Raw genomic sequence first — 24,415 nt, 5'->3', positions numbered from 1 at the left:
CTCAAAATAAATAAATAAAAAATAACAAACTAGATAACATTTTTTTTAAAAACTGTATTTAAGTACACAATTGCATGTTACTGACTAAGCTCGCAGTAGGAGGCCAGGAAGGGGAGTTTGTCACAGGTTGGACTAGTTAAGGACTTGTTATGAAAACAGTGGTAAGGGTGGGGGATGCCCGAGATGAATCATAAAGAGTAGATAGAATCTAGGTGGATATGTAAGAGGATTTGGGGGTGAGGAAGGACCCCCAATAACAAAAACGAGACATTAAAACCCAAATCCAAAAAGAAAAACCCAACGGTGCAGGCTATCTTTCTCATCTCTCGTTTTGCTTGGTGGTCATGAGCTGCTCCGTGTGGAAGTCAGGCAACTGAGAAGGGGAGATGGCTGAAGAAGGCGGGAGCCTGGGGGCAGTTAAATAAGATGGCCTCCATTTATAGAAGCTGGGGCCGCAGTGCAAACAGGACTTTTCCTAGTTGGAGCAGATCCCCGTTACTCTGCTGGAGCTGGAAAGCAAGGGTAACATCAATTTTATAAACTTTCTATAGGAATATATCTCCACAGTACACTGGAGGGCTGGGGAGGTAAAATGTGATCTGTAACAAAACTGAGCCTGTAGTTGCATATGTATCAAATTTTCGCTGTATTTCAAAGTATATGTCATCAGGTACAGCTCAGAATTGAAGCTGGAAGCCAGAGTTGTGAAAGAGAGTGAAATTGGCGTATTTATATTCCACAGTAATCCTTTTCCCATGGTCTTGTTTGTCCATGGAAAAAAGAATAAAATACTGAGCTATAAAACCCACAACTGCACACTGAAACTTGCGGGGGCAGGGGTGATGGAGCAAAATGGAAACAGAAGGAGCAGCTGGTAGTATTGAAAACTTTTCAGATGTACTGAAATAGACACACTTCATCTTCAGTGTAGAAGATGCCACCAGGCAAAACTTTGCATGGAGGGGGATTCGAAGGATCCAGTGACACTTCAGTTTCCCAAGAATTTTCTTTCACAGCGGGTCGTTTAATACGGCTCATCCATGCTGAATGATAAACAAGAGAAAATAAATTAAACTCAGGAGGCTAAAAGTTGCAAAAATTTAAGTGTTGGTAGTAAAGGTAAATGGTCACTAAAGGTCAGAAGAGTAAAGGAACTCTTTCAGATGAGTTATAAGATGCAGGACATTCACTAAGGCACAGGAATGAGAAGAAAACCCTAAAGCAACGCTTCTCACCCTTTCAGGTGCTTACCACCTAGACACGGTGTTGAAACACAGACCCTGATTCAGGTCTGGGTGGACCTGAGATTCTGCATTTCTAACAAGCTCCCTGGTAGTGCTTAAGTGTCTAGTCCTCAGAACACACAGAGAAATTTTGGCAGTACAGGCTTTGTCTTCATGTCTAATGAATATGAATGGCATTTTGATAGATTTTGAACAGTGGAACGTCAGAAAAGTAAAATAAGACGTATTTAAATGGAAAGAGAAATTAGAGAACATCAAAACTCGTGAAAGGTACGGTACTAGGTTCTGCACGCCTGATTCTGGTGGGATATGATTTAAGGAGATGATGACAAATTTAGTTTTGTGAAAAGAAAAATGACACTTATGTGTGTCAAACAATTCATTCTTGGAGGGAACAAGGGAGAACCAAGTAGGGTATGTCTGAATAACACCTTTCAAAGGGAGAACCAGATTCTGAGACTCTGCTGTCATGGTGAACTGCCAGGGTAAACCACAGTTCAGCAGCTGCAAGCGTGCTTGCCAATTACAGAGATAAAAATGTTTCTGAAAACAAAATTTCATATAAACCTCCTCTCTGAGGTTGGCATTGTATCTTCCTGTGTATCTTGGGTGTAGCTTTTACCCAGGCAGAATTTAGACTCTAGAAACCAAATGAGGTGATAAACAGAACCAGTTTGCAGAAGAGTCAAAATAACCCAGCAAGAATTGAAACCACAAATGCACGAGGAGTCAGTTATTCACCAACCAAATGCTAATAGGAATCAGCACAGAGGACTATGAGTGTTAGCTCAAGGGCTTAAAAAAAACTGATACATGGTGTTGAGTGTGATAGTGTTCATTTTACCTTTGGCTTGTTTTAGAAACACACCCTACTTCTTCCACTCCACCCTTCCTCAGTGCCATCACACAATGGTTTCAGTGCAAAAAAAATTACAATACTGGAGGAGGAGGGTGTCTGTGACTTACACCTCCAACCTGGGTTCTAGAAGCATAAACGTTAAGAACATGATCTTTGGATCTAGATGGATGCAAATCTCAGCTTTGCCATTTATTCAGTGACCTCAGGTAGTTAATTAAGTTCATCGTTCCTTCACCTTACAATGGAAATATTAATAGTACCTACATCCACAGGCTTGTAGGCAATCTTTAATGATTTAAGACATGCAAGACACTCAGAACAGTGCATGGCATGGAATTAATGTTTGATAAATGTTTGTTACTATTGTAACTAACTCTGTCACTAGCTCAGGCACTATAGGAAAGTTATTTAATTAGCTCAATTATCAAGAGAGTTTGAATGCCAAGGTCCATTCCAGAACTAAAATTCTATGATTCTATTGTCGCTTTGGCCAATAAATTTGAAGTATCCCAAGGCAGCTGGGCAAATAATTCTTCTTTGCCACGTCCTTCTAGAATGTCTGGTGAAGTGTGCAAGACCTGTGTTGATGGGGCAAGGCTTCCCTTCCAACTTCTGTTCACAGCTCCTCAATACACCATGGGCTCTAGGTAGTTCTACTCACTGGCCCCTGAATGTTTTCAGAGTCCCAGTACCATACCATTTACATCATTTCCCTCTTCCAGACTGCCTTCCCTGCTTCTGTCCATACACCTAAATCCTATCCATCCTTAAAAAACCAACCCAGGTTCCATCTTCTTTGTAAGGTTTTCTGCGGTCACCAAACATCTTCTGTACTGAAGCAGTCTGGCCTTCAATACAGAACTCATTGACCATTACCATATTCTGCCTTTATTTTTCTGAAGTGTTTTTTCTATATTTCTGTCTTAATTTCCCAACTAGATAATAATCTCCCTGAGGTCTGGCACAAGGATTTACTTCTCTTGGTGTCTCAGTCAAGCTTAACATTTTCCCAACAAAAAGGTGTTAATAAACAGCTATTGATTGGTTTATTGTAAAAATCAGTGAACCATTAAACTTAATATGGCAATTAGCTTAATATGGTACTTAATCCTAATGCTCTTCCTGCCAGCATCTCTTCCTGTCGCCCAAGGACATCTGAAAAATTGATCTGCTTCCATCTAGTGGCAATTAAAACACAGGTGGTTCCTGTGGCCAGAAAACAGCTCTGGGTAGATTGTGCCAGAAAAGACTTTTCACTCAGTGGGTGTGAGCGTGAAAGAAATCTTTATGTCTTGTGGATTTCCTGCCCACAGAGATAGGGAGTTCAGCCTAGAGAAGAGTCAGGGACCCCATCTACACTATCTAATGGAAGATAGGGCAATAAAAGAACATAGAACAAAAGAAACTTCACTGACCCTATGTCCTCATCCAGTTACCCCTCCTGACTCTTTCATCTCCTTCCAGCCAAGTTTTATGAAAAAGATAATGTATACGTTCTGCCTCTATGTTCTCCTCCCCACTGATTCCTCAGCCCCTGGCTACAGGACTTCTGTCATGACCTCAGCATTGAAAACAATTTCCCTACTGATACCCTTATTATATCCAGTGGATCGTGGCAGTATTTGAAATAGTTTCCATTTCCCTTTCTCCTTAGGATCATGACCCCGTACTCTCCTCATTTTCCTTCTACATCTCTGGGAACATCTTCCCATTCGCCTTTACCTTAGCTGACTTCTTTGATATTGACCTTCCTCTGGCTCCTACCCTCTCTCCCACATCCTCTTCCATTCTCACCCTGCGCATACTCCCTGGGTGATTGTACCTGCTCCCGAGATACAATTACCTCCTATAATGTGAGAACCTCCAAATCCATTTCTTCTGCCCCAAGGTAGCCCTTTTGCTACAGATAGAATCAACAGATTATGGTTGAACCACAGACACCTACATTTTAACAGGTACAAAACTGAACCCATGATTGCCACCTCCAAAACTTCTCATTCTTTCGTGTTCCCTTCTCAGTAAATAATACAGTAGAGATGGTAACCATCTACCAGTTCCCACATCAGAACCATGGCAACTTACTTGATTCTTCTCCCTCTCTCTTAGCCAATTAATAATCATATTCAGTTGATTCTACCACCAGTTATCTCATGAACTCATCCTCATTGCTATTGCCCTAGACAGACATCATCATCTTTAACCTAATAACCTCAAATACCTCCAAAACAGTTCTTTGCCCCCAGAGTCATTCATCTCCCATGTTTGCATACTTTTATGCAGAGTGATCCTCCCAAGATGCAAATTTCAGCATGACATTCACCTGCTTCAACCCCTGTTACTAATACTCCAGAGACCTCAAGATTAAGTCCATACTCCTTCATATGGCTTATAAATTACTTTATAATTGTCCTCTGTTGCCTTCTGTCTCTCCAGTTTTTCTTTTGTACTTTAAACTACAGCTCACTAAACTACTAAGGACTTGTCAGTAACAATCTGTGGTTGGTAGGATGGTTGCCTGAAAAAGAAACCAACCTCCTCAGGCACCATCTTGTTTCATTTCCTCCAGCATTTGGAAAGGTACCCAGTTGTCTAGTTGGGTAGTCTGTCACCAAAGTCTCATCTCCATTGTTCGTTTGACTTATACTTTCCTTCTTAATATTTCAAAGCAAGTCACTAAACCCTGAAACTGAGAAGTGTTTTGCTATCTTCATTTCTGCCCGGTAGGCCTTGTATTTTCACATGTATGTGTTTCTGCAGTTGAAGAAATCTGAGGTTCAAGACCAAGCCAGAAAACTTCCCCCTCTTTGGGGGAAGCTGCAAGTAGAATTCAGGCTCCCCACCTTTCCCGCATTTCTGAAGGTCAATGCCTATCAGAGGTCATTTGCCATCTTGTGCTAGGTGCTGAGGGCCTGGTGTCTGGAATTATACCTTTTTCGTAGAGCCTGGGATTCATTAGTTTTTCAATAAATCCTTGTTGACTTGAATGTTTCCTGAATACTGTATTTAGCCTTGCCCCCATGTTCAGCCAGAATAAGAAGAAATAAACCATAATGCTTCCAATCCTCAAAGAAAATTCAGAAGCAATCAGAAAGAACTGTCTTTACATAAACTACCCCTTCTTAATAGGGCATTACTTGTTCATTCATTCATTCAGCTCCTCTGGCACTAAAAAAAACTGACAGCTTTTAAGGAAGGTTAGTAGATTTATTACTTTATCTGGAAATTTCATTTGGATGAGACCCCATGTAAATAACTAATAAGGAGCTAATGTGTCTAGCTATAACAGGAAGTATTAAGATACTTAATACTTACCCTCTGTAAGCAGAGGGTAGAGAAGACATCAACAGATATCGAAACTTCTTGCTGATAAAACTTACCTTCTCCGAGACTTTTTGCCTAAAAATAGAAGAGAAAAATGGCATCAGAAAAAGGAGAAAATTTCAATTTTTTATACTTAGAGAGAAGGGAGATTCCCTCTCTCAAAACTGTTTCTTGAAGTGTATTTTGTATTTGTTAGGTGGACCGCATGGTGTCTAAGGGGATTTGAGGTACTGTCTTAATGTTCTAATTCGAACAGTGGTAGAACAGACTCATTCATGCAGATGCTTCTCAGAGCACCGTTTCATCCTCTGTGCTGCTCATAAAGACAGAAGTCCAGCCTGAACTATCCGATGATCAGGCCCCATGTACCCATTCTTGTGTTTACACATCCCGATCTGCCATCTCATCCTACCTGCAGATTCTTCCCTAAGAGATCCAGCTGCTAATACTGTAAGAATATGTATCATTACACTTCACGCCATCTTCTCTGTGAAAATCCACAAGAGAAATTACACTCAGGTCTCAGTGGTAGGAGCTACATGCCTCATCTGGGTAACCACTGTATTCTTATCTTACAAACACAGTGAGTATCATTACTGGTTATGTTTCCTTCTTTGACTGGCTGCAAGGAAACTCAGCCAGATCTGAAACCCTCTTCTATCCTAACTTTACCCCTGACTCTGACTTAGTTTTGGTATTCTAAATTTTGGCCTTATTTTTCTTACTTTTAAACTAATTTTAATTTGCTGTGTTGAATGCATTTGGTAAACTATCTTACATTCTTTTTGAAAAAAAGCAGACTATAAATAAGTAGATGAATGAACTGCAGGGCTAGGCTCCAGAGGAAATAAAAGCAAAAAATGCTTTTTGAGGGGAAAAAGAATCACTGGGAGACAATATATTTCTGTGTCTATAAACTAGAGCTCTAGATCATCCAGTCTGGGTCCAGGTCCTTTTTTGCCAACTGTAGTGTGTCTTTGAATAGCTACTTATTCTCTCTCAGCTACCATTTCTTCATCTGTGAAAGGGTCATGATAATTATATTTTCCTCACTGAGTTGATAAAATGTATTCAAAGTATTTAGGCCAGGGCCTAGAGCATAGACAGTGCTCAATTCTTGTTTTAAACCTTTAAAATGTGAGAAATTACTACTTTAATTATTTCTTCCAAAATTTAGCCAGCTGGTGACATGAGCCAAAAGCACTTGAGCAGGGAGAATTAAATCTGAATGAATTTCAGATTCCATTCATTTTCATATGAATGTATTTTTCTTTTAGGCACAATGAAACACATACATGAGCAAGAATCTGTTCCTATTGAGAAAGTTTCTTTTTCAAGAAAAAGGGAACTAAGGGGCCTGTGTTCAGTTTTGTGCCCTGTTCTCACCCTGTGTGTTGGTTCAGGTAAACAATTCTTCTGTGGGTCAAAAAATAGAGCCTTATTAATCTGAAGACCAGTGGTTTTAGGGAGCATATCTGGATGGGAGTCTGATCTCTGATTCCGGCCGCTGCTGATATGGAATTTTAGAGATTTGGCCTAAAACATCATTGCTTCAGTTTCCTCATTTACTGAACAGGGCCAGTAATGATGCCTAATCAGAGAATGATGGTGCTAGGAGAAAAAAAATATTTCTAGACAAGCCCATGCACAGGGAGGCATGTTTCTGGAGCCCACCCTTATTCTCTTCTCCGAAAAAAGGAGCTGAAGTCTGGGTATTAAGACAACTGGGGCAGGGGCCAAAGTACAGGTTCAGAAGATCCATCTGAGGACAGGACAAGGGTCAAGCGTCTGGTCATTTCATTGGCTTCTGTGCTCTAAATATTTGCTTGTTCCCTTTTTCCAGCTTTTGGAACACCAAAAGCCTATAAAATTATCAGATTGATGAATACTGTATACATGCAGATTTATTGTATTAGAAAAGCTCTAGGGGTTTAGCCTGGGAACTTATCCATCATTTCTAATAATTGTCTCTATAGGAAAAATATTCTTCGTGTTTCAAAGAACTAACTTACAACTAAAAGTTTTAGAAGGCAAAGTCACTGGCAAGTTGGAGCTATCAGAAGATGTTTCACAAATGAAGAATATTTAGTGTGAGATTAAAGATACCCTGACTTTCCTACAAAGTCAGTGATCTTTTGGGGCTTCTGTTCTCTTGTGCTCTTTGTTGGCGTAATTGTAACTAGCCTAACTGCCCGTTATCTGTTTCCTGTTTGCCCCACACTGATTCCCCCAGTAGGGGCATGCAGTTTTCAAGTTATCAGTTTGAGATCTTGTACAGAAATGACTCCAAGGTAAAAAAAAATTGCAAAACAACCCCACTGCTTTTCTCACCACTGCTTATAGTACAGCCTTAGGCAGCATCCCACCTCCTGCACCCCACCACTAAATACACATGACTTCAATTCTATTCTTTTTATTCTACTAACATTTATTAAAAGATTTTGGAATTTGGGAATATCTCCTTACTAAGGTGACTCCCAGCCCCAAAGTCCTTAATGGTTACTTAGATAATAGCCCTCTTATCCCAGAGGGTGGAGTGTAAATTACCCACTCTATTCTCCACCCCCTCACTTCTGCCAAGGTCACTCAAGGCAGGAGGAAAGAAAGGATGATTGGGGGCAGTCTTTAAGTCTCAATGGAAAGGATGATCAACGGTGGGAGAAAAATCTCATTCTTTTCTTGCCTTACTGCCATATTTAAGTAAACAGCATAGTACTCTAAGACAATGGGATCTAACCTTAGCAGAAGTTCCAAGAGCAGGAGCAGAGACATTTTAACTGCTCAGGGCTCTTCCTTTACAGTTACTGAAGTTCTTGCACATCAACAGCACCCCCGTCCATTGTGTTTCTGGGTTGGTTATAAAACTAAGCTAGTACCCTTAGTCTTAAATTTGGAATGAAAGATCAGGTCATAGCAGAAGACCATTAGGGATTGGTAGATAATCTTCCTGCAATTGCCAGTAAGAATGGGTGGTGGGGCAGCCTTTACATACTATATTCATGGAATAGAATACATACTAATTAATTTGATGGAACTGAAATTACAATGGCCCCACAGAGGCAACACAGAGCAGTTGTTTAGCAGTTGTTCTGAGGTCATTGATGGCCCCTGAACTTGAAGCAAGGTTATCTTTAAAGCTGCCTAATATCCATACATGTCATAATCTTGAATGTTTCTGTCTGATGACTTTGGCCAAATGTGGCAGCACATACCCAAGGCCTGCCTGTCTGTGGGCCTGTAACTGGCAGGTTTGTCCCGCTTGAGGGTTTGGACACACTCAGGAGGGAGGTGAGGGCAGCGATGCTGTTGTTCTTCTCCAGTGGTGTTTCATCTACTATTCCAAGCAGCAGATACTAGTTTCTTGAGGCAGCCCTCCTTAATTCCCTTTCTTCTCTCGTCCAGAGTGGATGGAAAGCATGAGTATGGGGTACATTTGGTTAAAGCTGTAACCTTGGTGAATAGACACTGGGGAGAAAATGTGGGGATTTCCCTAAGGGACAATACAACTCCCACATGTCAGGAACCAGACAGGTATCATCTGACTCTTGACAAGGCTAGGTAGTTGGGAGAAGTGCTTTGAAAACCTTATGGGACATTAGATCCACTTCCTAGTGGAATTGCACTGAAATCAAAACCATGTAGGCTCTTATAGGACAAGATCACATATCCCTTTTTTTTTTTTTTTTAGAATTAAATAATAGCAAAGAACCATTACAATTTCTCATTTGTCTGTTAACACCCTAGCAAGGGTGTTAGCAAGGTACCTTGAAGACAGTAGGCATTTTTAGAAGATTTGTCAGAATGAAAAGCAAAAATCAGCCAACTTGTTTTGATGAAAGTGTGTTCTGGGCTGCTTCACACATCTCCAGGGACTGATGTCTATAGAACCCAGAGCTTGGTATCCTGCTTTAGCTGAGGCTCTCTTACTTAATTTCCTGTGGGTTTCTATGTTTTTTTCCACTTTAAAGTTGTATTATTTTTGTATGAAGGTAAACTCACATACCTTTTTTTAATCTCCTTGCCAGCCAAATGATAAATGCCAACCCAGAGAATGTGGTAACCATGACTGCCACCGGAATGAAGAGGGGGTTATAGTCACCCTCCTTGACTTTTGAGAAATTCCTGTCCACTTCTGCAAGAGAAATTAGTAAGGCATGTAGCATGAGGCCACAAGCATTATTTCCTTAGTGCCTTCTCATGACATTAAACTTTCTTCCTTGTTACATCTTCTAATAATTGTCCATTTGATGCTATTTGACAGATGAGGGAATCAGCATGGGAAAGCCCATGATAAGTCTATAGCAGAGAAAAGACTAGACCAGCTTTTCTAGCTCAACGCCTATAGAATCTCAACCCACAGATTTGTGATTCATGGAATTCCTGGGAGATGTACCTAAACATTTTGGCAAAAAGGGGTCATCATTGTATTTAGCTCCATGGCCTTGTTCAATGGTTGGGACTCAAACACAGAGAAGAGCTAAAAAGTTAAGTACAACTTCAGGAAAAATAAAAGCCAGTGACCTGAACCAGGCAACTTATCAATAAAAGGAATCTGTTCTCTGTCCTGGCTATTGTAAATAGAGCTGCAAATGGGATATACGTATATGTATAGCTGATTCACTTTTTTATAAAGCAGAAACTAACACACCATTGTAAAGCAATTATACTCCAATAAAGATGTTAAAGAAAAAAAGGAATCTATTAATGCTTTGAAGCAGCTGTGCAAACATATGCACATGCTGTTACATGCCAAGGACCTGCACTAATGTGTCTTTCAAATGATGTAGTCCTGGGCTTCCCTGGTGGCGCAGTGGTTGAGAGTCCGCCTGCCGATGCAGGGGACGTGGGTTCGTACCCCAGTCTGGAAGGATCCCACGTGCTGCGGAGTGGCTGGGCCTGTGGGCCATGGCCGCTGAGCCTGTGTGTCCAGAGCCTGTGCTCCGCAATGGGAGAGCCACAGCAATGAGAGGCCCGCATACCACAAAAAAAAAAAAAAAAAAAAAAAATGATGTAGTCCTACCATTTCCCTCACAAATAAGTAAAAGGATACATCTATATATCCTCTTATAAGTATGAACTAAGTTCATGTGGGGACCTTTACTGAAAAAATACTGATATGAAAAAAACCTATCTTCTGATACCACCAATTGAAGAAACTTACTTTTGCATATTGGCACAGCATCTGACTGTCCCTTATTCTTCATATTACTTTGAGGAACCCTTTCAAGGTGCTTCCATCCCCACACCCAAATGTATAATGGAAAGGAGGTGCAAGTTCCCAGAGGATCCAGACAGAGGACACCTATGGACTGCATGAGGATGAGGAAACGGACACTTAAAAGGAAATGCCTTAAAAGGAAATGCCCCATAAGCCTGATGTAGAGTCCTCCCCTAAAGACTCCATGCCATGTCCCCAGTTCCCTACCCCACTTCCTGGCCCCGGGCCACAGAGAGATCAGCTTCTACAAATCCTACCATTTAAAGACTTCTGTCATTGGTATAGATAGTCTCCGGAGCAAACATGGGTAGCTATTCTTTCACATGCTAATTTAACGTGGATTAATTGAGCATCTATTGCCAGGTGCTGTGTCAGGTGGGGGGTATATAGAGATGAGGAAGACACATCCTCTTATGCACAGACAGATTTGGGAGGCATCAGACTAGTGATAATTGAGAAGTATCCATTACTTTGGGAATTAGGTGGACATTGGTGACTTTTGTAGAGACATTTTAGTAGACTAACAGAGAAGTGAGATTGTAGTGGAATAGAAAAATGGATAAGAAATAAGTCAGTATAGACAGTGAGTTTAGATGTTAAGGGCTAAGATAGGAGGAGTTGAGAATTGGCTGAAAAAAAAAAGGGAAATCACTGTCATTGAAGAAAGAGGCAAGAGCAGCTAATTTATGGTAAATTAATGTGTACAAATTTTTTTTTAAGTGACATACGTTTAGCAAAATAAACTTAAAAGTTTAATCTATCTTTCCCCACCATCTGCTTGTCAATAAACTACCTCTTTAAGTCTTTAATATATTGGGGCAAACTTACTTTGACATATTGGACTAGGGCTGGACCAATTTCCAGATGATCCACAAATAGTTTTCTTTGCCCCAATTAACTCAGCTCCTTCTGAGCAGCTGAAGGTACACGTGGAGGTAAAGCCGAAGTCGACCAGGGGGTGACTACAGTCCATGGTTCCAAAATCGGGTGCTGTTAGAGGCTCACACTGAATCACTTCAGTGAAAAAGAAAAAATCAGTATTTCTGAGCAGAGACCCTCCCATGACAAACAGTTTTTAGGCAAACTGCCTAACTCAACTGTGGAACCATTGACATGAATCTAACATTTCTAATTTCTAGAAATTACTTCTGATGATGCTTCCAGAGTTTATTTTCTTGAGAATGATGGAGAATGGTAAGTCAGAGGTGAAGCCAGGAGAACACAGAAAGCCCTGGGTGGGCAGGGGAGCACTGGGGAGAGGAGGGGAGGGCTGGCTCTTTCAGATTGCTGCCCCAGCCCTGGTAACTCTCCGTCTGCTGGAAGTGCCATGCTACGTGGCCTTGGCCTCAAGAGCTCTTATGGTGCATTATCAATGAATGTAGAGAATTTGCACGCTTTCACCTCTTCTAAAGTCTACCCAAGCAGTTGTGAAAAACATCCCCATTCTGTGAAACAAGTCCCTCAACTTTTATAAAATTCAACAGGTTGGTCAATTAGTTCTATGATTTCAAAAAATGACTTGGATATTTCTTTTGAGAATTCAGCCACTTAAACTAGTGAGTCAAAAGCATAAATGTAGAAAATGTAACCAAAACTTCGCAAGTTTAGACACCACCAGTTTTTCCCCTAAAGAGAGAATCTTCTTGACAGTAAAAAAGAAAAAACCAAAAAACACCATATTTCAAATGAAAAACAAAAAAATCAAGAGCTTGTGTTTTTGTTTTTCACAGAATTTGCTATTCTCCTGAGAGTTCATGGAGGAGGAAATCTAAAAAATGATTTTAAGAATAAACCAAATAAAACAATCAAAAAAGACCTCTAGCCGCCCCCCCACTCCCAAAAAGGAAATTGCTTGCTGTTAAGTGGGACACCACATAAAATAGGTGTTATTGAAAGGAGAGAACAACAAAAATTCAACTGCCGTTCAGCAAGACTGATTATTTATGCCATAGCAATGAGAAAATAAAAATAAAATAAAAATGCAGTATAGGGCTTCCCTGGTGGCGCAGTGGTTGAGAGTCTGCCTGCTAATGCAGGGGACACGGGTTTGAGCCCTGGTCTGGGAAGATCCCACATGCCGCGGAGCGACTGGGCCCGTGAGCCACAATTACTGAGCCTGAGCATCTGGAGCCTGTGCTCCACAGCAAGAGAGGCTGTGATAGTGAGAGGCCCGTGCACCCCAATGAAGAGTGGGCCCCGCTTGCCACAACTAGAGAAAGCCCTCGCACAGAAACAAAGACCCAACACAGCCATAAATAAATAAATTAATTTAAAATATATACAGTATAACCACACTGTATTGCTGAAAATTATATATATGTTCTGTGACATAGTCTCAGAGATATTTGGTTGTTATTTTTTGTTTGTGGTTTTTCTTTTAAGTTAGTAACAATAACCTCTTTGAAAATCATCTCAGTATAATCTAAGTTAGGTTAAATTATGCTTCAAAAGAGGTTACAGACTTCTTAGCAAGACTCTACTACATTTGCTCAGTCTATAAACACAGGATTGCCATGACAACTCTCTAGTCTGAACAGTTAGTTACTCACCTCGACATGTTGGCTTTGGAGATGACCAGTTTCCAAATGGTCCACAAGTGGTTTCTTCAATCCCAACTATGTCTGTTCCCTCAAAGCAGTTGAAGGCACACTGTGATGTGAAGCTGAAGTTTCCCAAAGGGTGAATACAGGCCATGGTACCCAGCTCTGGGGCCTCCAAAGGCTCACACTGAGTCACTTCAATAAGAAAAAAAAAAAAAAAAACACTGGGCAGTGTTCCAGGGACCTGATGACTGGGTTTGAATCTTAGCTCTGATACTTGATAACCAAGTGCCTTTAAGCACGGTGACTTAACCCCTTCAGCTTAGCTTCTTTACTTCTAAAAGAGGGATAATGATAATTGTATTGACTTCCTAAAGTTGGTGTGGGAATTAAATAATTTAATGCAAGTCAAGGACTTAGAGCCTGGCTCATAGGAAGCTTTAATTAAACATTAGCTAATCTTATTTTCTTTGGCATTACCTGGGGAGAGAGCTTTTAAATGTAGATAGGTTTAAGTGGGAATGACCAGCTCAGTTTGGAAATAACTGTCACATCAAAGCCCCTGAGTGTACTAGACTGTTGAAAGTAGGAAGTTCGGAGAAAGACTGAGTGTCCATAACTGGTCTTCTTTAAAAGGGGAGAAGATAAAAGCTTTAGGAAGCATCTTAGCCTGGATTCTGCCTTCACCATCTCTAGCTCAGTTCCAGAACTTTAGTTCTTTTGATTTTTCCAGTCCTCTCCAGAAAGTATGTCTACTTCCTTGCCTGATTGGTGGCGTAATAGATCAAATTAAGACTTGGAATTCAATCTTCACATTTTAGGCCCTGCCATGTCATTTAGGCAAATATTGCAACTCTTGTGTCTTATTGCTTATCAAATTTAAACTTCATTTTAAACATCATTTTAAACAACTTTTAAACATCATTTTAAACTTCATTTTAAACATCATTTTAAACTTCTTCTTGAGAGTTCAATGAAGAATGAATTCAAGAAATTAGAAGAATTTTAATATTTTCCATATACAGTACAAGTCCAAATGAAAGTAACTTATGTTGTCCCATACAGTTCATGCCCACAAGCAAGTGCCTAGTCTCAATCTTACAGACGCAGTGATAATAAGATGCTGACTGATCTCAAGTTGCTGTCAGTCTACTGGGGAATACAGACAAGAAAATTGATGACTTCAACAAATGTGGGATAAATAAGAAAGAAATATATGGAGCTATTGGAACACAGAACAGGGATGCTTAGCCTGTCTTGGCATCCAAAGAAAGCTTCCTGAAAGAAATGGTCCCTGAACTATTATCTTCCAGGTAAACAGGTGTGTTAGTCATGTGCAAAATGAGAAAGCCCTGAGCAAGTCAATGATTGATATACAAAGCAATATGGTAAGTGTGGAGAACTACAAGCATTTTGATGTTACTAAAAGGAAACAGGAGGCAAGGGATGATGTGAGATGAGATTAGGGAGAAAGATAGGAGCTAAGACAAAATGCCTTTATCTTTTTTCATTGGTTTAATGAGTATCTACTATATATCAAGCATTACTCTATGCCTTGAGGAGTTTAGATTTTATTCTGTAGGACGAATGGTGGGTAGAAATTAAAGGGTGGATGGTCACGTGTGTGTGATGTTTACTTGATATTTAAAATTGATCAGATTGCCTATGGTATGAATAATATATTTGAAGGAGATAATTTAAAGATGTGGAACTCAGCTCAGAAATAACTGCAATAATCTAGGAGGAAGATAATGAAGGCAATAATGTAGAGTTAATAAGTAGAAGACAAATGGGAGAAATAGTAAGTTAGAAAAATGAGTAGTAACCTTCCAAGACTGAACCAGGAAGAAATAGAAAATATGAACAGACCAGTCACAAGCACTGAAATTGAAACTGTGATTAAAAACCTTCCAACAAACAAAAGCCCAGGACCAGATGGCTTCACAGGCAAATTCTATCAAACATTTAGAGAACAGCTAACACCTATCCTTCTCAAATTCTTCCAAAATATAGCAGAGGGAGGAACACTCCAAACTCATTCTATGAGACCACCATCACCCTGATACCAAAACCAGACAAAGATGTCACAAAGAAAGAAAACTACAGGCCAATATCACTGATGAATATAGATGCAAAAATCCTAAACAAAATACTAGCAAACAGAATCCGACAGCACATTAAAAGGATCATACACCATGATCAAGTGGGGCTTATCCCAGGAATGCAAGGATTCTTCAATATACGCAAATCAATCAATGTGATACACCATATTAACAAATTGAAGAATAAAAAACATATGATCATCTCAGATGCAGAAAAAGCTTTTGACAACATTCAACACCCATTTATGATAAAATCCCTCCAGAAAGTAGGCATAGAGGGAACTTACCTCAACATAATAAAGGCCATATATGACAAACCCACAGCCAACATCATCCTCAATGGTGATAAACTGAAGCCATTTCCACTAAGATCAGGAACAAGACAAGGTTGCCCACTCTCACCATTATTATTCAACATTGTTTTGGAAGTTTTAGCCACAGCAATCAGAGAAGAAAAAGAAATAAAAGGAATCCAAATCAGAACAGAAGAAGTAAAACTGTCACTGTTTGCAGATGACATGATACTACACATAAGAATCCTAAAGATGCTACCAGAAAACTACTAGAGCTAATCAATGAATTTGGTAAAGTAGTAGGATACAAAATTAATGCACAGAAATCTCTTGCATTTCTATACACTAATGACGAAATTTCTGAAAGTGAAATTAAGGAAACACTCCCATTTACCATTGCAACAAAAAGAATAAAATACCTAGGAATAAACCTACCTAAGGAGACAAAAGACCTGTATGCAGAAAACTGTAAGACACTGATGAAAGAAATTAAAGATGATACAAACAGATGGAGAGATATACCATGTTCTTGGATTGGAAGAATCAACATTGTGAAAATGACTATACTACCCAAAGCAATCTAGAGATTGATTGCAATCCCTATCAAACTACCAATGACATTTTTCACAGAACTAGAACAAAAAATTTCACAATTTGTGTGGAAACACAAAAGACCACAAATAGCCAAAGCAATCTTAAGAAAGAAAAACGGAGCTGGAGGAATCAGGCTCCCAGGCTTCAGACTATACTACAAAGCTACAGTAATCAAGACAGTATGGTACTGGCACAAAAACAGAAATATTGATCAATGGAACAGGATAGAAAGCCCAGAGATAAACCGACGCACATATGGTCACCTTATTTTATTTTATTTTTTTTTTGCAGTACGTGGGCCTCTCACTGTTGTGGCCTCTCCCGTTGCGGAGCACAGGCTGCGGACATGCAGTCTCAGCGGCCATGGCTCACGGGCCCAGCCGCTCCGCGGCATGTGGGATCCTCCCGGACTGGGGCACAAACCCATGTCCCCTGTGTTGGCAGGTGGACTCTCAACTACTGTGCCACCAGGGAAGCCCAAGTCACCTTATTTTTGATAAAGGAGGCAAGAATATACAATGGAGAAAAGACAGCCTCTTCAATAAGTGGTGCTGGGAAAACTGGACAGCTACATGTAAAAGAATGAAATTAGAACACTCCCTAACACCATACACAAAAGTAAACTCAAAATGGATTAAAGACCTAAATGTAAGGCCAGACACTATCAAACTCTTAGAGGAAAGCATAGGCAGAACACTCTGTGACATAAATCACAGCAAGATCCTTTTTGACCCACCTCCTAGAGAAATGGAAATAAAAACAAAAATAAAAATAATGAAACTTCAAAGCCTTTGCAGAGCAAAAGAAACCATAAACGAGAAAAAGACAACCCTCAGAATGGGAGAAAATATTTGCGAATGAAGCAACTGACAAAGGATTAATCTCCAAAATTTACAAGCAGTTCATGCAGCTCAATATCAAAAAAACAAACAACCCAATCCAAAAATGGGCAGAAGACCTAAACAGACATTTCTCCAAAGAAGATACACAGATTGCCAACAAGCACATGAAGGAATGCTCAACATCACTAATCATTAGAGAAATACAAATCAAAACTACAATGAGGTATCACCTCACACCAGTCAGAATGGCCATCATCAAAAAATCTACAAACAATAAATTCTGGAGAGGGTGTGGGGAAAAGGGAACCCTCTTGCACTGTTGGTGGGAAGGTAAATTGATACAGCCACTATGGAGAACAGTATGGAGGTTCCTTAAAAAACTAAAAATAGAACTACCATACGATCCAGCAATCCCACTACTGGGCATATACCCTGAGAAAACCATAATTCAAAAAGGGTCATGTACCACAATTTTCACTGCAGCTGTATTTACAATAGCCAGGACATGGAAGCAACCTAAGTGTCCATCAACAGATGATTGGATAAAGAAGATGTGGCACATATATACAATGGAATATTACTCAGCCATAAAAAGAAACGAAATTGAGTTATTTGTAGTGGGGTGGATGGACCTAGAGTCTGTCATACAGAATGAAGTAAGTCAGAAAGAGAAAAACAAATACCGTATGCTAACACATATATATGGAATCTAAAAAAAAAAAAAAAAATGGTCATGAAGAACCTAGGGGCAGGGCGGGAATAAAGATGCAGACCTACTAGAGAATGGACTTGAGGACACGGGGAGGCGGAAGGGTAAGCTGGGACAAAGTGAGAGAGTGGCATGTACATATACACACTACCAAATGTAAAACTGATAGCTAGTGGGAAGCAGCCACATAGCACAGGGAGATCAGTTCGGTGCTTTGTGACCACCTAGAGAGGTGGGTTGGGAGGATGGGAGGGAGGCTCAAGAGGGAGGCGATATAGGGATATATGTGTATGTATAGCTGATTCACTTTGTTATAAAGCAGAAACTAACACACCATTGTTAAGATTATACTCCAATAAAGGTGTTTTTAAAAAAAAAAAGAGTAGTGTGTTACTTTGCATAAATGTAGGGGGAGGTGAGAGAGTTTTATACCAGAGTACCCATATAAATCGTGGAACCACACACTGAGATAAGGAATACAAAAAGGAAAGCTAGCTGGGGACAATTGATTTTTCAGTCTTTTGGGCATCCCAAAGGTTATGCTTAGCATATTTGGAGTTCAGGCTAGATACATATTTGTCAGTCCAAAGTTCACATAGATTTGTGAGTCCACATAAGTTGCTAGGTTTGACCAAAGGGGGCACATAAAGTCGGAAGAGCAATGGACAAAAGATGGAAGATGAGACATAACAATAAGTGTATGAGCTCGGATAAGTGCCCATGAAGAAACCCAAGGAGAAGTGATCATAGGTAGAAAGAAAACCAGGAAAGACTGATATGATGGAGACCAAGACAAAAACAGAGTAAAATGTTCAAAAAGGAGTGAAATGGGCATGCCAATGACATAAGAATTTTTTAAAATTTAGAAATCGAGTGAAAGTAAAGTATTGGTAGAAGTCATGGCTCAGGGATTGACTGAAATGCGTCAGATCTGTTCCAGTTGGTTGATCATTTACATGTATTTTGGCTTTAATTCTTTATCTATGCATTGCAAACCCTGCTTTTTTTTCTTATAATTTTCTATTTTATGCACCAGATACTTCAAACATAGTTTTGAAACTCAACCAATATCAATCAAAGGATGTGAAGTTTCTTTCAGTAGTGAGTTGACTAGGTCAAAGACTCCATGTCTTTGAATCTACGTATTCTTTCCTTTCTGTTCCTACCACTGAGACTCTGAATGACTTCAATAGACCCGTGATGATGCTCTCCAGCTTCTCTCTTTTTGTTCAATCCATCTTATGTACTGCTTCTAGGGTAATGGCCCTAAATGAAGGTGTTTAGATGCTAAGTGGCCTCTCATTGTCAAATAAAGGGCAGATTCCTTCATTAGGCAGCTTTCAGTCTCCACAGGCTTACTCCAGCGTATCTGGCTTTCCATCACATTAAATTATAAGCATGTATAATTTCCACTAGTTAACTGTAAATCTTTTAAGGTCAGGATCTGTAATAGATTTGTCCTTGTACCCCCTGAAATGCCAGCCCAAGTAAATGCGTTGGATTTATTATTATATTTTCCAATAGATACTGTATATCATGATGTGAGCTTTTCTTGTTGGCCTTGCCCTGTCGTGATCTTGAGGATGACGTGAAAAAGCAAGACTACCTTCTGCGTAACTCACCCTCGTGATGATAAATGCTATGGTTTCTTTCAGTTTCAGAGTTCTAATGAATCCAGCAAGCTTACTTGATTATGAATTCCTACCAAGCCTGATTCATTATTGTAATCCTTACAGCTTTAATCCCAAAGCAATATTCTTTGTAACGCTCAAAAAGACTTTTTGAGAAGTGAATTGAAACTTCATGCTGACTTATGAAATCTTTACGGAAAGGTAACAGTATTGTGCAAGCATAGCCTATGATCAAAACTTCTCATTTCTCAGAATGGCTAATATCATTTTCCTTCAACCAACTTTCATAAACTACAATACTTTACATAGGAAGAAACAAAGGAACGAAAGTGGCTTACCGAACTGACACTGGGGCCCGTAGTGCCCCAAATCACAGTTGCAGGTGTAATTATTGATGATTTCCATACATTGTCCATGGCCGCTGCATGACAAGGGTTGACAAGAAGCTTTAAGGGGGTGAGAAATTATATTAAGATGAATACTTTTTTAGTACTCCTAGTCATTTCTTTAAACATAGATAACTTTGGGGCTGTGACTACTTTAATAAACAGGAAAACTTTATTTGTATATTAATAGCATTTTTTGCATAAAAATCATATACTAAAATTTTTATTTATGTAATATACTTGTGATACAGCCATAGACATTTTTTTAAGAATGAATTTACTAATGCTAATACTCTATAACATTTGAGGGAACTTACTGACATACATTGAAACTCTTGAAATTTCTTTGATTTTAAGGTAGTAAGTGTATTAAACTATCACCTGACCCCAATCGTTTCTGCAGTATGTTTGGCAATCCCTTTCTTTATAGAAAGTACTGAATAGAGATTAGAAAATCTGAACTTGCTACATTACTAGAGAGTCCAATTTACAAGAGACCAAATGAACTATGTTTCACTGTTAAGAATGACTTGGAAAAAATGCTGATTGCTTTGGAACTGTCATCATGGTCTCTACAGAAGTTTTCATATACCACAGATAATGAAACACTGCAAAGTTTCATTATATAGAATTATATAAGATTAGACCAAGAAGGAAACACGGCGCCAAGCCGCCTACTTGACGAGGAGGAAATAGGTGACATGAGCCTCAGCTCTTGGCTGGTTCCATCTCTCTGCTTCCACTTCCTTGCCTTTTTATCAGCGACACTGATTGTCTAGCTCTTCCTCCTTACTTTCCACATATATTTATCATCTTGTTGTAAAAGTGGTTCAGGGGTATAGATTTTGGGTATAGGGACGAGCCTCCCACACCAAAAATGCTCAGAAGTGACGTGACTCAAGCTTATTTAGAGGACTGGACTTATTTCAGAATGCCCTGGCAACTTCTCTGCTCCCCCAGGTTTCCACGGGGTTAGTGCTGTCATTCTCAGAGAAGCAGTCTGCTCACTCCTACCTGTGTAGCAGAGGGCTGTCTTTGCTTTGTGGCAGGCGTCGTCATTCCATTTCCCTGCGTCTTTTGCCCTCTTGATGTAGATCTCCACACAGTCTTCTTTACTCTTCTTGTTGTTGGGCTCCCCATGGCCCCAGTTCTCCGCTTCTTCGGTGAGAGATTTGTTGGTCCCTACCCAGGTCCATGCCCCTCCTACCTTCCGGATTCCTATCCAGTAGTATTTAGGACTGAAGGGAAGCGTCTTGTTCAGGTACTCAATCTCCCCTTTGTTTTGTATGGCAACTAAATCCGTGTAATTTTTTCTGCAGAACATTCTAGCCTTTTCCCAGGTCATGGGTTTTTTAGAATAATGGTAAGTCCAGCAATCGGTTCCATGATGTGCGAAGAAATCTGAAAGACATCAGTGTGAACTATGTAGCCTCGTGGTTATAGCTGAAAAGAGCCCAGAACTAATCCAGGCTGAGCCTGCCACAGACAAGGAAGCTGACACCTCAAGAGGGTAAGTTACCCTCTTGAGGTGACGGAATTAGTCATTTGCAGATTTGAAGAGTAGAACCTAGAACCTCTAGCCCTAATCACTTTTCACCATGATATAGAATACTTTTGCTCATAGCTCTATTTTAGATGAATTTGGTGGCTTTTTAGATTTATTTTCATAAAACAGTTTTTTCTCAAAATTCTTTCAAGTAAAATTTAACCACCATGTTTTAGAAATCCATATGTCTTTTTCTTAGCAGTTGTCAATCATTTAAAGTTAATTTAAGTGTAATATCATACAGCCCTAAAATTTACTGTCCACTCTTTTATTTTGGGATAATTTCCTAAAGGCCAATATTTGTGTTTCTAAGGGAGAAGTAAAATAAGACAGGAATAATGGCATACTTTTAAGTAATCTCTTTTATATCAAAAAGATAATGTTTTACCATAGGAAGAGCTTCTTCTGGGGAAAGCACACAGCCCAAGCCTTATATATCTAACTACATAATAAAAAGAACAATTGAAAAAACCAAATGATGTAGGATTATGAAATTGATTTAGATTATGTTATGCACACAAAGATACTCAACTGATGGTGTATAATAATCATATGGGTGCTTCAAATATGAGGGCTTTGAAGAAACCAAAACAAGCACATAATTACACAATGATACCATAATAATATACGCCATCCTAAGCATGGTATGATCTATGTGAAACACTATTATACCATAAGGTAAAGGTTTTCACAGCCATCACCATTTGTTGAGTTTTCACTGTGTAGGGAAAATACTACGGAGAAATACCAAAGAAAACACAGATCCAATTTTTATACTTTCCTAAGGATTCTGAGCAAGGAATAACAGATGCAAAGAAAACATAATTAATCTTGATCAACTTAAACATATCAAAAATGTACAGAGAACTGGGAGACAGTTATGATTAATGAGTAAAGAGTGTCATAAAATAAACCCTGCAGCAAAGGGTGGGGCAAGGTTAGGAGTTTTCTGGGGAAGTGAGAGGAAGAAAGGATGTTTGTAGATAGGGTAGCTATAATTTTACCTGTGAATATGTACACCCAGTGGACATTTACCAAAATATGAACATACATTTTTAAAAAGCTTAGTAATATATAAATATCATAACATACCACAACAGAGCACAGTCCAGACCCACAGCTCAAAAACATTCCATAAGCCCCTCTGAGCACTCTGACATTTCCATGGAAATATCTGCAAATAAAATACAAAATTACACTCAGACTTATGCTCTAAATCACAATTTTATAGCAACTTGAGGAGATGCCTACAACTTTCTCAAAGTTCAAAGTATAACACTTATGCCTACTAAACCTGTCTGAGGCAAGAGATTTCTCAGACATCGGTGAAAAAGTAGAATTAAATTTGCCTCAAAACTGATGCATAGTTGATGTTATTGTTTTTTCATATTTTAGCCTCAAGTTGCTGATTGTTACTGTTCTGATTTTTTCTACATTTTAGTAATTTTTTTGTATCTACTTATCTGCTGAGCTGTCAGATGAAGCTATTTGATATTTAGTATGTGTATTTTTAAAGTGTTCTTTGGTCTTTAATGAACTATTGATGTCTAGATTTAATGTTAAAATCTCACACTTGACTATGATGGGTCAGTGCTTCAAATACGTAAAAGAATTGGGTAACCAAAGAGACACTACTAAAAAAAGGAGTTCATTTATTTTTCAACTAGAAAGAAACACATTTTGAGGAACTCAAATGACAAAACCACAAACTTTCTTCACACCTTAACACCATTTTTCTGAAGTGTATCAGTTCTCAGGTAGCGCCAATGTTTAGTCACAAGAGTGCTAATTTCAGCCAGATAGTAGTACTTCTTCAAGAACCTCACCAGAGACAAGTCAAAGAGAAGAAATCAGCACAACTGAGAAGAGAGATTCTAGGAGCACTTTTTAAATTAAACTCAGCATTTTTAGTTTTGGCTTTTTTAAAACCAAATAGGAAATTAGTTGCTTCTTTTCCTTTGCCACCTGCCTCTGCATCCCAAGAAAAGGTTCTGTCTGAGCATCTGGAAATCTTTTAGGCTGAAAAGCTTACCATGGCTTTGCTCCGTCCTTCTGTAGTTCTTCTGTAGCACTTCAGCCTCTGCGCTCAGCACCAGAGGTCTCTGGGTCCTTGCCCAAGGATGGGTGTGCAGGGAGATTGCACTCACTGTGCCCAGAAAGGCTTACTTTCTTTTGTTTCTCTAACCAAGGTTCACATCCTCCCCCTCCCCTGATCCCTCCCCTTCCCCCACCTCTTCTGTTCCTCTTTCCCCACCCCTTTCCTAGTCTGGTCTCTAACACCTACCCTGAGAAAAAAAGAGCTGCTGACCAAGGACATTATTGCTAGATTCTCCCTTCTTCCTTCACTATTTCCTTCCTCACTTCCTTCCTCCCTCCCTTCATTCCTTCCATCCTTCCAATCTCCTCCTTCTCCTCCTCCCCTTCTTTTTCTTCCTCTTCTCCCTCTCCTCCTTCTTCTCCTCCTCCCCTTCTTTTTCTTCCTCTTCTCCCTCTCCTCCTTCTCCTCCTCCTCCTCCTCCTTCTTTCTTCTCCTTCTCCTCCTTCTCCGCCTTCTCCTCCTCCTCCTCCTCCTCCTTCTTTCTTCTCCTTCTCCTTCTCCTCCTTCTCCTTCTCCTTCTCCTTCTCCTTCTCCTTCTCCTTCTTCTTCTTCTTCTTCTTCTTCTTCTTCTTCTTCTTCTTCTTCTTCTTCTTCTTCTTCTTTCTTCTTCTTCTTTCTTCTCCTTCTCCTCCTCCTCCTCCTCCTCCTCCTCCTCCTCCTCCTCCTCCTCCCCCTCCTCCTCCTCCTCCCCCTCCCCCTCCTCCTCCCCTCCCCCTCCCCCTCCCCTCCCCCTCCCCCTCCCCTCCCCCTCCCCCTCCCCCTCCCCCTCCCCCTCCCCCTCCCCCTCCCCCTCCCCCTCCTCCTCCTCCTCCTCCTCCTCCTCCTCCTCCTCCTCCTTCTTCTCCTCCTCCTCCTCCTCCTCCTCCTCCTCCTCCTCCTCTCTGTCTCTGTCTGTCTCTGTCTCTGTCTCTCTCCTTTCTTTTTATAAACATTAGGCTAACTCCTGGTTATCCATGGTAGAGGGCCCCTGATAATTGCAAGCACCACACAATCAAAACATTATTTTGAGAGACACAGATGTAGAGAACAAAT

The 24,415-nt window shown here is 40.0% G+C and overlaps 1 protein-coding gene across 1 annotated transcript; it reads right to left on the bottom strand.

Annotated features, from left to right (window-relative positions):
* Positions 1 to 46: 46 nt before the first annotated feature.
* Positions 47 to 23,342, bottom strand: SELL (selectin L). The gene is made up of 9 exons (XM_082856224.1): positions 23,318 to 23,342; positions 22,378 to 22,459; positions 20,754 to 21,140; positions 19,692 to 19,799; positions 13,192 to 13,377; positions 11,471 to 11,656; positions 9,428 to 9,556; positions 5,481 to 5,499; positions 47 to 1,043 (listed from the first exon to the last, which is right to left on the bottom strand). Exons 1-9 carry the CDS (start codon positions 23,318 to 23,320, stop codon positions 1,025 to 1,027), a joined length of 1,119 nt encoding a protein of 372 aa, XP_082712350.1. The 5' UTR covers positions 23,321 to 23,342; the 3' UTR covers positions 47 to 1,024.
* Positions 23,343 to 24,415: the final 1,073 nt, after the last annotated feature.

Source organism: Leucopleurus acutus (genome assembly GCF_964270905.1).
Source record: "Leucopleurus acutus genome assembly, chromosome: 2".
NCBI classification, from domain to species: domain Eukaryota; kingdom Metazoa; phylum Chordata; class Mammalia; order Artiodactyla; family Delphinidae; genus Leucopleurus; species Leucopleurus acutus.
This window is presented reverse-complemented; position numbering and strand designations above follow the sequence as displayed.

Bases quoted from the DNA above. Each gene is read 5' to 3' on its own strand.
- SELL (XM_082856224.1), bottom strand. The intron at 21,141-22,377 runs GTATGTTATGAT...GATGTCTTTCAG, and splicing joins CTGGACTGTGCTCTGTTGTG to ATTTCTTCGCACATCATGGA. The intron at 19,800-20,753 runs GTAGGAGTGAGC...ACCCCCTTAAAG, and splicing joins GACAGCCCTCTGCTACACAG to CTTCTTGTCAACCCTTGTCA.